Source organism: Carassius carassius, chromosome 40 (assembly GCF_963082965.1).
Source record: "Carassius carassius chromosome 40, fCarCar2.1, whole genome shotgun sequence".
In the NCBI taxonomy this organism is placed as follows: Eukaryota; Metazoa; Chordata; class Actinopteri; order Cypriniformes; family Cyprinidae; genus Carassius; species Carassius carassius.
The window spans coordinates 6,039,126-6,054,764 of record NC_081794.1 but is presented as its reverse complement, the minus strand read 5'-3'; the positions used below and the strand labels follow the sequence as shown (position 1 = coordinate 6,054,764).

Sequence of the window (15,639 nt, the reverse complement as noted above, 5' to 3'; positions counted from 1 at the left end):
ATCAGGCCACTTGAGAGCACATTCGCCTCCACGCTTCCAGACAAAGCCGTATGCAAATTCCAGTAACTGGCAAATGCAAAAAGATCCATCCACTAGTGCTGCATAATTATTATATCCTGCAAATTGATGGGGGTGATATGTATATTTAGCTTTTCAATGGCTTTTAACCTGCGTGAGAACGGATTCAAATGCTATGCACTGAATATGGATTTTTTTGGGATTCTGGAATCGGATTCTGCCTGAGTCTGCAGAATCGTTGAAATCCCCCGATGGCCTTTTTGACTGCCTAGGCTAGCTGATATAGATAAAACAATTTTCTTTATATTCTCCTGCCTTTACATGATAATCTGTAGGCTATATCTATGGCTACTTATGCATTTGCACTTTTAGTTACAGAAATTATTTCAAACACCCATTGTAATCAAGTATATTCAAACTGGAAGATGTTAGGCAAAAAATATTATCAATACACACACACACATATACACACACACACATACATATATATATATATATGACCTAGTCCTTAAACATGTCCCACCAAAATGTCCTGCTTCACGTGAAAAGAAAACTGATGTAAAAAACAAAGCATCTCTAGCCATTTCTTAACACTCTCATTCTAACAAGACAATTAAGAATTCCTAAAGACACTTAATTAAAAGCACATTAACATGTGTAACATTCACAGTTGTGCCTAATCTTGAATTGCAGCAAATTGATCGGAAGTATTCGTTATCACCCAGTCCAAGCCAGCAGATATTTGCAAAACAGGAAAGCAGCCAAAATGAACCATCTAGAAGGTTGTAAATGCACACAAGGTTGCATTATACACACACACCGGTAAAGCACTCTTGCATTACAAAGGTTACAAATATAACAACTTATGTGATAACTGTCAACCGCTAATAAAAGAAACATATGCCTTTCTTGTACCATAACACAAAATGGAGTTTGACCCCATTTCGTTATCACGCACACCATTATTTCGGTTTAAAATACGCAAAAGATACAAAGGTATAAGTAAATGTTTTTTTTTTTGCCGAGGCTACAAAACTAAACATATAATGCTTTGATAAATCAGATCCTTACTGAGCAATCACACAGGAAGCGTAATCACACTGGGTGTGATCCGTCTGCACATTAATGAGCATTTACACACCATATTGTTCCCAGATAATGAGAGACACAAACAACCGAAGAAGGAAAAAGCGCAGAGGGAGATTAATGCTGCGGCGACACCCTGCCTGTTTAAACAAGTGTCATGCTCAAACACTTTCTTGTTGTGTCTTGTAAAATCACTTAAGTTTCTACTCACGGCAAAAAATAGGTTTGACGCTCATAAAGAGAAACATTCAAGCCGTGTTATCATCAAGAGCTGCAGGAGGTTAGTCGTGACATATTTTCTCGAATGTTACTTACTGAGATCTATGCAATTAAACGCTTTCGGGTGTCTTTCCTCATGTTCTTTACACAGGAAATGATTGTCATACAGAATACTGCCGCAATCAAATCATCAATCATAATCCAGTCTTACTGTATGACTCGTGTAAATAAGAAATCATGCTGCATACCGAGCTCAGCCTTCTCTTTGAGGATGTCCTTGAAGTTGAGGCCGCTGTTGAGCGTGGACTCTCTGTATTTCTGGAGCACTTCTCTCTGGCCGTTCTTGCCGAGCTCCTTCAGCACGGTGGGTTTCAGGGGTACAGCCCGCAGACCCTTGTCCCAACTCGACACGTCCGCCACCATCCATTTCACCAGATCCTCCAACTTCACTATGACTTTCTCAGAGACAGCGATCACTTCATCCTGTCGAGAGGAGTATGCAAAGTGAGGAAGGGCAAAGGTGTAGTGGCAAAACCAGGCAAAACACTCTTAAATTTAATGAAGATATTCACCATTTTCTCAATTGTCCCCTAAGGTTAGTAGGTCTCTTAAAATATCAGATAATTTGACAGTGTGGTATCCCAAAATAAGTAATATTTATTTAAATAAATAAATAAATAAAAGAATAAAATAAAAATAAAAAAACAAGTTCAAATATAATTCAATTATAAATAAAAATAAATTTAAATACATTTTCAAAAATGAAAAATATAAGTAAAACAAATATTTAAATTATATAAAATCAAAAAAAAATAACAAAAATCTAAAAGTTAAAATAATGAAATTATTTTAAATTCATTTTCAAAAATGAAAAATATAATAAGTATATAAATAAGTGAATACATATAATAAAATACATTTAAATCCAATTTAAAAATACTTTTATTCAAGGACGTATTAAGATTAGTGACAGCAAAGACATTTACAATGTTATAAAAAAAAATTATAATGAAAATTATAAAATAAATACTGTTCTTTTGTTTTTTATAAAAAATATTAAGCAGCCAAAACAGCTTTCATTTTCAATAAAAATGGTAATTTGACCCTAACATAATGACCCCATTACCAAATATTTGACTCCACAAAACTAATCTGATTACATTATTTGCAATATAAGAGTGTGAACAGTCCTAAAGATCAGATTTGAAAAATAAATAGGAACTGGGTTCAATGTACACAGCCTAAGACAAGACAAAAAGACATATTTTTTCTTCTAATATGTATTTGCTCAGGATGTGATTCATAATGTTGTGATTTCGAGTACAATTCCATTTTAATGCATCACTAAGGCATTACAATGACTTCGCCAAGCAGTCTTGCTTGCTTTATTCGTTTATAAAAGTTAAGCAAGAGCTTTGCTTGTGACCTGGCACGGGATAACAGAACGATCCCGGTTATAAAGGGAATCTGGGGAACAGATGCGTTCGGATTTGGCAGAGCACTGGATCATGCACTCATGGACTCCACTGCACTGTTCAGCACGCTGAGAAAGTTCACTGAATGCTTCCCCGCATTGTTTGGCAACGCTTCCCAAGTGTGACCCAATAACAGCGAGCATAGATCAGAGGGAATACCTGCTCTGCGACACTATAATATAGTTCATTTCTTTGTTTCTTCTCCGTTCAGTGCTTCATTCTGCCGGATCTGCAGGCAGCACCAACTTTCTGCTGAACAGGCCGTGTCTAATTACGTCCTCTTAAGTAGGGCTGTTTCTTTTTAGGTTTCAGATATTTTTTTCTTGGTTCCATAGAATAGGTCCTATTGTAATGCTGTCAAGCAAACAATTTATCTCTCGCACAAACAGAGTAATGGAACTTTAATTCAGTGTACTTAACTGCACCATATGAAAAGGTTTATAAAGTTTCCAAGAGGTACAAAGTCAAGGGGGTTTGGCCTTAATAAAAGCCGCAAATAAAAGGATATGGATGCGTTATCTATGATTTCCTTTGCACTGGGGCATGTATGCATTCCTCTGGGCTTATATAGCATTTCCCTGCAATGTACAATACTGCAGTTAAGACCAGGAAGATCAAGAAGCATAGACAATCAGAAAAAAAAGTAGTAAAAAAATTATATATGTATGTGTATATATATATATATATATATATATATATATATATATATATATATATATATATATATATATATAGTATTTTATTTTTTAATTGAAGAAAACTATTTATATAGTTTTTTTTTTTGCTTTCCTAACTATGCACCATTTTTTAGTTGCATTAATAAAATAATAAAAACAAAAATAACATGATACAATTAAAAATAAAATGAATGAAGAACAAAAAAAAATAAAAAGATAAAATAAAATTTTATGAAATTAAAAATTTTAATAAAATAAAATAATAAACAAATCAATAAATTCATTTCAAAAAGAAAAAAATATAAATTAGTAAAATAAAACAAAACAAAAACTTTTAACACTAAATACATTTAAAATACATACAAAATAAATTCAAAATGATTTTTTTTAAATAATACATTAATACATTAAAATACAAAGCTAAAATACATTAATAAAAATAAATAAAATATAAAAAATTTAATTAATTCAAATTAAATTAAATAAGAACAGAAATAATACAATTAAATAATAAATGTAAATTTAAATACGTTTAAAAATAAAATAAAAGAATTAAAGCCAATTAAACACTCCATATATATTTGGTTTACTTTTCATTTTGTTACTGTGTTAGATGTCAACTCCCATTTAAAGAAATACTGGTTGAGAACCATTAATTTAAATGACCTTTTTTCCTTTTTTGCGGGTGTAAATGGAAAACGGCTGCACACTTCCAAATGTTTGCGGCAGAAAAATGAATCTAGCCACTCCATAATGACCATTTGAGCACAGAGGCATCTGTTTTCACGCGTATATAAAGCTAAGTGGGTCAAACACTGTTAATCCTGACGGCGACAAAGCAAACTTTACTATGAGATCATGTGCCCCGCTCCGCCGCTTTGAAGCTCTGACTGCGCCTCACTGCTTTGATTGAAATATTGCTTCATTGTGTAAATTCATTTAGGAGGAAACAAAACAATAAAAAGAAAAACACTGAGCAGATTGTATTTCCCTTCTATTATTAAGTGATGTTATGAGAAAGATCAATCAAAGGCTTTTACAGATACCCTTGGTTTAGTTTTGGATTTGCACTCGCCTCCTTTTTATTACCCTTTAAGGGTCTTTCAGAAGTAGAGTGAAGGGTTGTAGACACCGAAGCCCCTGAACCAGAGTCAAGCTGAGCCCGTCTCACGCCGCTGATTCAGGGTCAGCTCAAGAATTTCCCAGGTCACCACAGATTTGTACACCTGCTTGCATGCCGATTTAATTATTGACCTGCTAACGTGAAAAGGGGGCCTTGCAGATCCTTAAGGAAGTCTTTCAAAGTCTAGTTAAAAGTTAAATCGAGAATTCAGCCTGAATAATTGATCTCACTCTGAGCTCAGACAAGAAACTACTGGACAATGCATCTTCTAAAAAGTTATACTTGGGTATTTTTAAGGTGCATTATTCTAACCAAATAGCCATTATTTTCTAATAAATGTACAATATTTATTTTGGGGGGGGGGGGGGGTTGGGGGGGGGGTGTACTAAACAAGAATGAATATTTAATTATGTCTATTTATATGCATATTAACACTACATGGTATAAACATGGATATGTGCCCACAGACATATATACCAAATGGTATGATACAAATCACCAGACTATAAGAAAATGGCAATCATACACTTTTCTAAATATTTTAACAAATTATTTTTTCAATAAACTAAAATGATTTTCCTTTTAATATGCATATTAAAAATACACAATATAATTTTCTATATTTACCTACATATTTTCACCACAACATTTCAATAAATAAATAAATGGCATCATGCAAATCAGTCAATAAATAAATGGTTTAACGTGTCTCATTGAAAAGTTTGAAACAAATCGAACTTTAAAAGTCAAAAATTTGAAATGCTATTAAAGTGAAAGTGACGTGACATTCAGCCAAGTATGGTGACCCATACTCAGAATTTGTGCTCTGCATTTAACCCAAGTCGTGGTATTGAAGGTGGAGAGAGAACTGTACATGCACTCCCCCCACCTACAATTCCTGCCGGCCCGGGACTCGAACTCACAACCTTTCGATTGGGAATCCGACTCTCTAACCATTAGGCCACGACTTCCCTAAACCATCCTTGTCTACATTTTTTCATACTCGCGTACAAATTACTGACACACTCTTTAAGAAACTTAACCAAATAAATGATTGACATCAGAATAATATACTACATATATAAAAAATCTCATCTATCCAAGCTCATATTTGGGATACCTAGCATTGGAGACTATAAGAAAGTGGCACTCGACTGCAGATTAAAATGAGAGTATTAAAATATAAATCAAAGACTACAATTAAATCTGTGTTACTCCATTCCTCTGTTTATGAAAACAAACAGAGATTCTCTAAAGACCCCTTAATGTAAGATGTCCCTAATTACTTTGCAAGTAAATATATGTGTTGTATAAATTTGTGTACATTTACTAATATTCCCATCACAATCGAAGCACACTTAAACCTAGGAGTTAATGGTACGAACAATTTTATAGTCTTTATAAATTCTTAATTTTATATCATGCTAAAAGAATGCAATCATAATAAACCAATTTTCAATTCAATACAAATTATTTATACACTAAAACCTATTTTTGAATAATCTAGTGAAATAAATACATCACAAATGAACACCATGTTATCCATTTTGATTATTTTCTTTATTTGTAGAGTGAATATTCCAGACTTGGCTAGCATGAACAATGAATAAATTTGATCGCTCTCTTTAGGTAAACTTTCTTAACTTAACAACCTCATTGACGTCATACATTCCCAAGTTTAGACCCAAATTGTCACAGTTTATTTTCCCATCTCAAAACTCCAGTGTTGCATTAAACGTCTGTTTTGCACATTCACACTGAAGACGAGACCCGCGGCTCCATCCTGCTGCAATTAGCACACTCGCTGTCAAAGAGGCATGAACTGATTCAGAAATAACTTGCAGATGTGCAACTGAAATCTCTCCTGAATCTAATTCAGTTCCTTTTACAGCACGCCAACAACAGCTGTTTGCAGGAGCGCTCGCACTGATTGGACGTGGATGTGCAGAATGGGCCGCTCTGAAATATGATGACACTGCTTTACAAAATTAAACCCATTTGTCATGAAACATGAGAGCTTTGAGAGACAATGCAAATGTTTGCTCGTAACGCTCAGATGAAGGTAAAAGAAAAACAAGAAATATCAATGTCATCCACACATTGAGGGTTAAATAATCAGGATTAAACAAACAAGTGACTTGATTATTTAGATGTAGTATTTAAAAATGACTAGTCGCCCATTAACCAAGGTTGACCATTTTAGCTTGAATTTTTCAATTTAATTTTTTGGGCAGCAGTTCTTTGAAGAGGATAAATTTAGAGATGAAAAGAGACTTTGTGAAGTATGTCAACACAGTTAAGTCTCCAAGAAGTTGTGTTTCTAAATTCAAACCATTTACAGAAACTGTCTCTATAGCTAACAAAAGTACAAATCCACCATATTCTATGATATATTTCAAGCAATAAATGCTCCTTATTGTGCATAATTCAAAGTTTTTATGTAATAGTTTAGAGTAATAAAAGGTTTAAGGTGAAAAGGGAAAGAAAACGTTGACAAGAGATGTTTCTTGTTCCCCATCCAGTTTCACTGTAAGGTAAAGCCAGTGACATTTCTGCAAAATGTTGTCTATTGTCAATAATGCATATATGAAGCAAAGCGCACACAATCCACTTTTAAACTAAGCAGCTTTCTATTGGTCAACAGAGAGAATCAACGCGTCCAATTTGAACCATTTGCGAAATCTGTGTGAGGAAATCTTTCGTCCTCTCGCGCAAATTCCAGATTTCAGCAGAACCATAGAAAATGGGAGACTTGGAAAAAAAGCAGCTTGGACATTATGCTAAATATCTCCTTTTAGGTTTGTAATTTTTAAGATGGTTTTAAACGATGCTGAAACACTTATGCTTATCAAGGGGCTGCATTTATTTGATCATAAATACAATAAAAACTATTTTGTGCTGTCAAATGATTAATTGTGATTAATCGCATCCAAAAGAAAAGTTTCTGTTTACATAATATGTTTATGTACTGTCCATATTTATTATGTATATATAAATATACATTAAGTAAAATTGTATGTACATATATATTATATATATTTATACATATATATAAAATTAATTATATGCATATAAATATATACAGATGTAAATATTTTCAAAATATTTACTGTATGTGTGTGTATTATTTATATATACATAAATATACACAGCACACACACATACAGTATATTATGTAAACAAAAACTTATTTTGGATGCGATTAATCGCGATTAATCATTCGACAGCACTAGAAATATTATCAATTTTGTTTTACAATTATTACAGTTTTTACAACTTTTTTCCCCCACTGTGATGGCTAAACTATTACTATTATTAATTATATTTCTAATTCCAAATCTATTATTAATTCCAGTCTTCGGTGTCACATGATCCTTCAGAAATTATTCTAATGTGCTTACTAAAACATTAGCAAGATTTAAAAAAGGTAACTAATACCCATTACAATACCTACTTATGCATTCAACTGATCAAAAGTGTGCTGAAGACATTTAGAATGTTCTATTTCAAATAAATACTTTTCTTTTGAACTTCACATAAAAATAAGCAGCGTGACTTATTGCTTATTATCGAACAACAAATCAGCACATTAGAACTGAAGAATCATGTGGCACTGAAAAATTCAGCTGTCGTACACAGAAAACATTTTAATTTGTAATAATATTTCGCAGTATTACTGTTTTACTGTATTTTCGATCAAATAAACACAGCCTAGGTGAGCACTGAGCATAGGAGACTTCTATTAAAAACGTGAAACTTCTGAGTGCTAGTATACGTTCCAAGCAAGAAATAAATTCCTACAGATAAGTACATAATAACAGAAGTTATATACATAGGTGAATACTTACTAGTCACTGCCTAGTCAATCACGAAAATATGTAGCTTTGCACATCCCCAACGTGAACCGCCAAGGGAAAGTAAATAACACGTTAGGAAATGTTACCTATAAGAGGAGTGCTGATTTCATTTAAACTATAAATATGTCTTAGGGATTCAAACACAAACATGGACTGATGCCAGGCAGCAGAGATGAGTCTGGATCACTGCCACACGCTTCCTGCGCAACTCTGAATCTCCAGGTTTGTAATTCAAATAACAGCTGAAAGAAGCAACTAATAAGACATTAGCGCCCTTCCCTGGATCCTTTGAAGTTCCTGGCACTCAAAAAGAGGAAATTTGCAAGCATATTTGCACACGCACCCATTATCTTTTCTTACACATGGTTTATAAACGCACAATGCTGGAGGTTTCGTATGGATATGCAAACTATGCCTGTTAGACAAAGTGCACAGTGCTTGCTGGAATCTGATATGCAATCTATTTATAAAGCACCAACCTCATTTAGTTCTGTTCTTATGTCACATAAATGCTATTCAAGAGTATCGCCAATGCCGAGTCTGTCGACACAGCGTTAAAAGCCTTCTGTCTCTCTCTCTCACACACACACACACTAAAACAATGATATTATGAGCTAAGGGACTCTAGAACAACTGGGTCCAATTAAAGACTGAAAAACTGTGAGAGCAGCGCTGAGCTCTTGCCAAAACAATTCCTCCCTTAAAAATGACACATATTTTCTGTGAAATACAATCACTGATGAAATATTGGCTGTGCTAGGGAGTATTCTGTATCTCTATTTCTGAAAAAAAATAAAGCAGTTTTTCTGCTTTAGGACAGATTAAATGGGATGAACGACAGATCCGCATGAAGCCGAGGCAAGCACCAGTGCAGCGGAGTACAGTAAGACTGTACGCCCAAGAATTTGTTGGCCCAGGAGTTCAAAAAAAAATTTATTCAAAAAAGCAAAAACTGCACGTCTTCACAGGAGTGTTATGTTGCCCTCTCTAGGCACAAACTCTTAGTGTTAAATTTTATCGGCTAGATCACTGCAGGCCTGTTGCTGTTTCAGCCATTGCTATCCTTCTAATGAATGACTAACCCCAGCCAGAAGGGAAATTACATCACCTGGGTGTAGAAACAAAAAGGCAACTGCAGAGTGGCCCTGTTTTATCACACAAGCATACTCGCACACCTTCCTGTTTGCATACATGCGCTCGCTAAACATTAGCACATTGCCACTCGTGTTATGTAAAAGTCTTTGTTGGTGAGCCTTCAAATAAGACTGAATGTTGATCAAAAGTTCAAACGGTTTAGATTCAGAGGAACTTGTCAGATCAGTGGCTCTCCAATGCTTTTGCTTCGGGCTTAAATAAACATCAAACGGCGGCCCAACAGTACCAAAGCTGTTTAGCATAAACAATGTCAGACTGCAATTTTTAATTATTTACTTACATATGTATGTACGTATGTATGTATTCATATAATATTAGATTATTTAATAATAAATTAATGATTACAAGAGAAATGAATTATTTTTTAAATATTTTATTGTTATAGTATTTTATATATATATATATATATATATATATATAAATGACAATTATATAAATATAATATTTTTAAATTAGAATAAAGTCATTTAAATTAATAATATAAAATTCATTAAAAAAACTAACCAATAAATGTAGTCTGTCTTCTTTTTAGATTATTTATAAATATACATATATAAATTAGCAATATAAAAATAATTATAAAAAACATTTTATATTGTTAAGATTTTAACTATGTTTAACTGTATTTTTATATATATTGTATATCTGTGTATTTATATATACATAAACTAAAATATACAGAGAACACACATATTTATATTATGCAAACTATTTTATTTTTGATGCAATCAATGACGATAAATTGTTTGACAGCATTTATAGAAATATTTATATATATATGAAACTATATAAAATGTTTAATAATATAAATAATAATAGTAAACAATATCAAAATAATATAATATAAATATTTTAGATTGCTTAATTTAAAACTAGATATTTTTTACATTAAATATAAATAAATAATTATATAAATATTTGTATATTGTTTAATTTAGAATAAAGTCATGTAATTTCATATACTACAGTATTCTACAATAATATAAAAATAAACTATATGGAAATATTTACATAAGAATATTTTAGATATTTTTTAACATCAAACAAGCTTATAATAACAGCACACACCAGTGCAGTCTGGGTCATATTTTCTTTTTGTAGCTTTCCCAGATGCAGCCCTGGCAACTGTCTAATTTGGCTAGCTTCACTGATGACAGATGATTTTGAATACACTGCATCCAATATATATATATATATATATATATATATATATATATATATATATATATATATATATATGGGAAGCATTTTCTCTGACCTTTTAAAAAAATATGATTTTATTTACTTTTCTAGACTAATTACACACAATGAAATGCTAATTGTGTGCTAATTGCGTTTTATCATTTGCATTTATAAAGCTTTTGCACACTCTTTGCAACCCTATAAGAAAAGAACTGTGACCCATTTCTGGGCCATGACCCAACAATTGAGAACCACTGAAATCGACTCTTCTTGTGAACAGAAAACATGTCTATCATGTCAACCTCTGCAAATGCATGGCAGTTTCTTTGATAGCTGATTAACTTTATCAGCGGTCACTCGGGTTATTCGCTGCAAATGCAAATGTAATTTAATTGGACAATCTGCTGAGTGCATCTGAGGCTGTGGAGTTGTGAAGCTCACATTACTGCAGGTGCTTTGGCTGACACTTAATCACATTGTTATTTAAATTCACCATGTCTCATTTAGCAACTACACTTGGAATGCACAAAAGAGTGGCGGACATTCTTCACAGTCTTTTTGCACAATACTTGTTAGGACATGTGTAAAACAAGTACACTCCATATTACAGCAAATCAGATGCAAACAACATTGCAGAATTTTTATGAACACTTTTACACAACATTAACTCTAAATATTTTGCAACCGAATATAGAAAATGAACACTATTCTCTGGCAATGCTGGATATACTGTATGTTTGAACTGATATACTTCTGTTAATTAGCCAATTAGGCACAGTGTAGACGGACAGTTCACCCACAAATGAAAATACTGTCATCACTCAAATTAAAACCTGTATGCATTTCTTTCTTTAGTGTGAACATGAAAGAAAATATTCTGAAGATTGTTGGTAACTAAAAAGGTGATGGTAACCATTGACTTCCATAGTATCTTTCCATTTTCCATACTATGGAAGTCAATTGCTACCAGAAATGTTGGTTACCAACATTCTTCCAAATATCTTCTTTTGCAGACCTGCATAGGTTTTACTCTTCTGTTGAACACAAATAAAGATATTTTACTGTCTGTAACCAACCAGTTGACGGCAGCTATTGACTTCCATTGAATTCCAATAGAATTTTTTTTTTTGGATAAACTATGCACCAGTTAGTACTTAGAATATGTACTACTAATAATGATAATGTTATTACTCCTAAAAATAGCTCCCAAAAATGACTAACAGCTAAGAAAATGGCCCATATTCTCAAAACTGGAAAGAATCCCTAAGAGCAGAGCATTGTTCTTAGCTGGTAATCCTATCTCCCAGGCCGTTTCAAGATCAGCAGTCATGAATGCGTAATAAAATTCGAAAAGCAAATAATTGGCATTGCTGCTGAGTGGGGGAAGGGAGGGAGGCCGGTGGCACGTTGGAAAGAGGACAGCGCTCTGATCAACTGAACAAACAGTGCATTAAGACTAATGCTTTTCCTCAATAACACCTCGTTACACTGTGTAAACAACATGTTTTCAAGGTCGATGCTGGCAACAGTTTATGTTTCCACCTAATATTGATAATAATTCGGCAAAGTAACCTTGACATTTCGACAGGGCTTCACACAGAACCTGTTGATTATTTTGAAAAGGCTATTTGATCCTCCACTCCCCGGGGGGAGGACAGTAGAACAGTAGAGGTTCACATACAGCAGATTGTCTTTTTGTATTCGGGATCGGTGATTACATGAGCAGTGCAAGATAAAACAGGTACAGACCTTGTTACATTACCCATGTAAGACCGCAGCTGTGCTGCTTTGTTAAAACAGCAATTGCAACACAACTACTAGAGCACAATGGATGGGAATGCTTTACAGTCTCTACACTGTAAAGAAAATAAAAGCACAGAAATAAATCAACTACAAGATCAGCACCACTGTGTTTAACAGAAAATTTCTATGTTCATTGGTAAAATAGATTTTAATTGTTTTATTGTGTTGTTTGCATAAATCATTTAGTGAATGTCAGTAAAACTATTGGTTATGAATATTAGCTACTGGACACATACAAATATTAAAATAGTTATCATTATCATAAAAGAAAAACAATCTGTAATTTTTATCACTGACTCAACCTGTCTACATTAAATTTCACAAACAAAATAATTTTAATGGTCAGATGAGGTATATATAAAAATTGCACCCTGCAATATCACCTTTTATTATTATTATAATAATATTAACATGTATTATATTAAAAATTTAAGTCAGTAAAAATGTCAATTGGTTTTGAATATTAGCTACTGGAAAAAAACATAATAATAATCAGTTTAAAAAAAATCTATAATATTTATGACTGACTCAAGCTGACTACATTAGCTTTCAAACTAACAAAATCATTTTAATGGTCAGATCTGTTAGAAATAGCTATATAAAGAGTACACTTTTTACAGAGCACCCTACAGATATCATATATTATTATTTTTTAAATAATTATATAGTATCATCAGACGTAATTATATATTATTTTAATATAATAATGAATTACAAAGTAGTTACAATCAGCTTTACAACACAACACGATATAGGTGTTATTAATAATCATTTAAACCTTACTTCGTATATAAATGCACAGCAGCACAAACAAACACAGTATTGTAAAGGAACAATGTTTCAGTACATCAAAGGGTTAACTCCCCAGAAAGAAGCTTTTTTTCTTCTTCTTTTTTTTCTATCGGGCAAACACATCTCAGCTTCTGTGTAATGTGGAATGAGGCTGCAGCACTTTGACATAATAACCTTCATAAATGTCACGCGCTCCCTTTAAGGCATCGCAGCTGCTCGATCAGCGCGCCGTTATTAATCAATTCCTATTGATAATAGTTCGCATCGCATTTCAAACGTCTGGCTTCCATATTCTCCAGCATACACCGTATATCATCAGCGACGATCAGCAACAGTACACTTCACATCGATCGTCCGCGTGTATATTTGCCTTGAGCCACGCGTCTCATCAAAAGCAGCTCTATATTTATCAACAATCAGCAGATCGCGACGCCACAGCGAGGCGCTTCAGTTGTCTCGATCAGTTTCCGCACTAGCCCATTGTATATATCAGATGAAACAAGCAAAACACTGATGTGACAACTTCACACAATGGCATCATTCTCATCATCGCACGCTGTTTAGAATGCAAGCACTAAACGCTCGTATGCAAATGAGCCGAGGCGAAATTAACACAAGGGTCCACTATGACTGCACGTCTATTATTAAACGGGATGCATTAGATGTCTTGTGATCAGACAGCGGAATAGATGCAATGCGATGCACAGCCGCACGCAGCTCATATTTCATCCATACCACAATAAACATTCGTGGAAAGCAGGAAAACGAGAAATTACCTCTCCGTGAGTGACACTTCTGCCCTGGGGGGTATCTTCTGGGAGAAAATAAAGTTTGGAGCTGGATAGAAGTTGCTTGGATGTCCTTTCCTCCCATAAGAGCTGTAGTTCTGCTATGCAGACGGGTTCCCCTGCTTTACATCTGACCAAGAAAAAATCACCCAGGGACAGAATCCTCGCTTTGCCTTCAAGGTGAAATCTAAACGCCTTGTAGAAAATGTAAGGTCCGTGCAAACCACAAGGTGAGCCTACCCACTGCGGAAACACAAATAGACATGCCATATTTATATTCAGCAACACACAGACACATTTGATATAACGCAGGATCGGAGACGCGAGCAGCGAATTCCAGCTGATCACATGATAAATCACTTTAGATGGAAATATGAATAATAAAATATTAACTTTAGTCCTAAAGTTTCTTCCATTGGTTCCTTATCGTAACGTATGCCTAGATGCGCGCGCGCAATAAATTCATTAGAGGCAGAAATGAAAGCGGAGTATCTGATATTACCAGGAGTGAGTTGGGCTCCATCTCGTCGCTCTGAATTGATTAAACTCAAACATTCTCTCCAAACTTGTTGGCTTGAATGGATCGGCACAGGTCCTGGAAGAGCAAAATATCAACGCGCGCATCAACGCGACGACCTTCAATATGAAACCGACGCGGTGCGAAATCAACTCACTTAAAATGTCCGCGATTGATGTCTAATATTTTTTCAACCTCTATTGTTTCGCTTACGATCATTTTCCTACATTTTTGGCCACCGCGTATTCATATTAAATTCGTGAATGCGAATCGAGCCTCGTGCATGTGCAGCATGTCAGCCGCTCGAAGTCGATTTATAAAATCTCACCTCCTCTTTCGACAAAACCTGGCGCTGGTTATGAAAATGCTCTAAATGCAAACACGGATTATAGACTAACCGTTTTTTAGACTCAAAACAAACGGCGGTATTTGAGAATATGCGCGATAACGCTGGTCCGCATCTGTCAGGACCTGTGTAAAGGAGGTTTGTATGAGTGTACCGAAACATTTCCTGCAGAGATTCTACGTTTTATTTCTCGAATGCGTTTACTGTATAATCATTTAATATAATCATTTTACTAATGCAGAAACATTAACGCGCGTTAAAGAGTCTGGGTATGGCGGGATGTGATCGGGATTGTTACGATCCAGAAGCGTCTTTCATGATCGCAAACGCTGTTGAAATGTATAAAGCGCGTGTAAACGCGACTAATGGAAACATTTTCATATCGTCCTTTGAATTGTTGCCGTTATGGCCGCTGTGATCTGAGCACGGTAACGGGTAGTGCGAAAAAACTTTATGACGCCCGTAATAAATGTCGTGTGCTTTAGGCGAGTAAATGCCATGGTAAGAAACGCGATTGTTTGCTAAAAAGAAATCAAATGTCTTACAAAGCGATCAGATTCTTGATGGAGTGCTCAGTCGCGCTAATGTTGATTTTTTTATC

General features: G+C 34.2%; 1 protein-coding gene across 1 annotated transcript in view; it reads right to left on the bottom strand.

Moving 5' to 3' along the window:
- LOC132122026 (AT-rich interactive domain-containing protein 5B-like) overlaps positions 1–15,038 on the bottom strand; it is a 110,077-nt gene extending 95,039 nt beyond the window's left edge. Inside the window, exons 1-3 of the mRNA XM_059531860.1 lie at positions 14,678–15,038; positions 14,164–14,418; positions 1,572–1,806 (exon numbers count right to left, since the gene is read on the bottom strand). Coding sequence (XP_059387843.1) covers positions 1,572–1,806; positions 14,164–14,418; positions 14,678–14,698 — 511 coding nt within the window. The 5' untranslated portion in view covers positions 14,699–15,038. The remainder of the gene's footprint in view (positions 1–1,571; positions 1,807–14,163; positions 14,419–14,677) is intronic.
- Between the last annotated feature and the right edge of the window lie 601 nt (positions 15,039–15,639).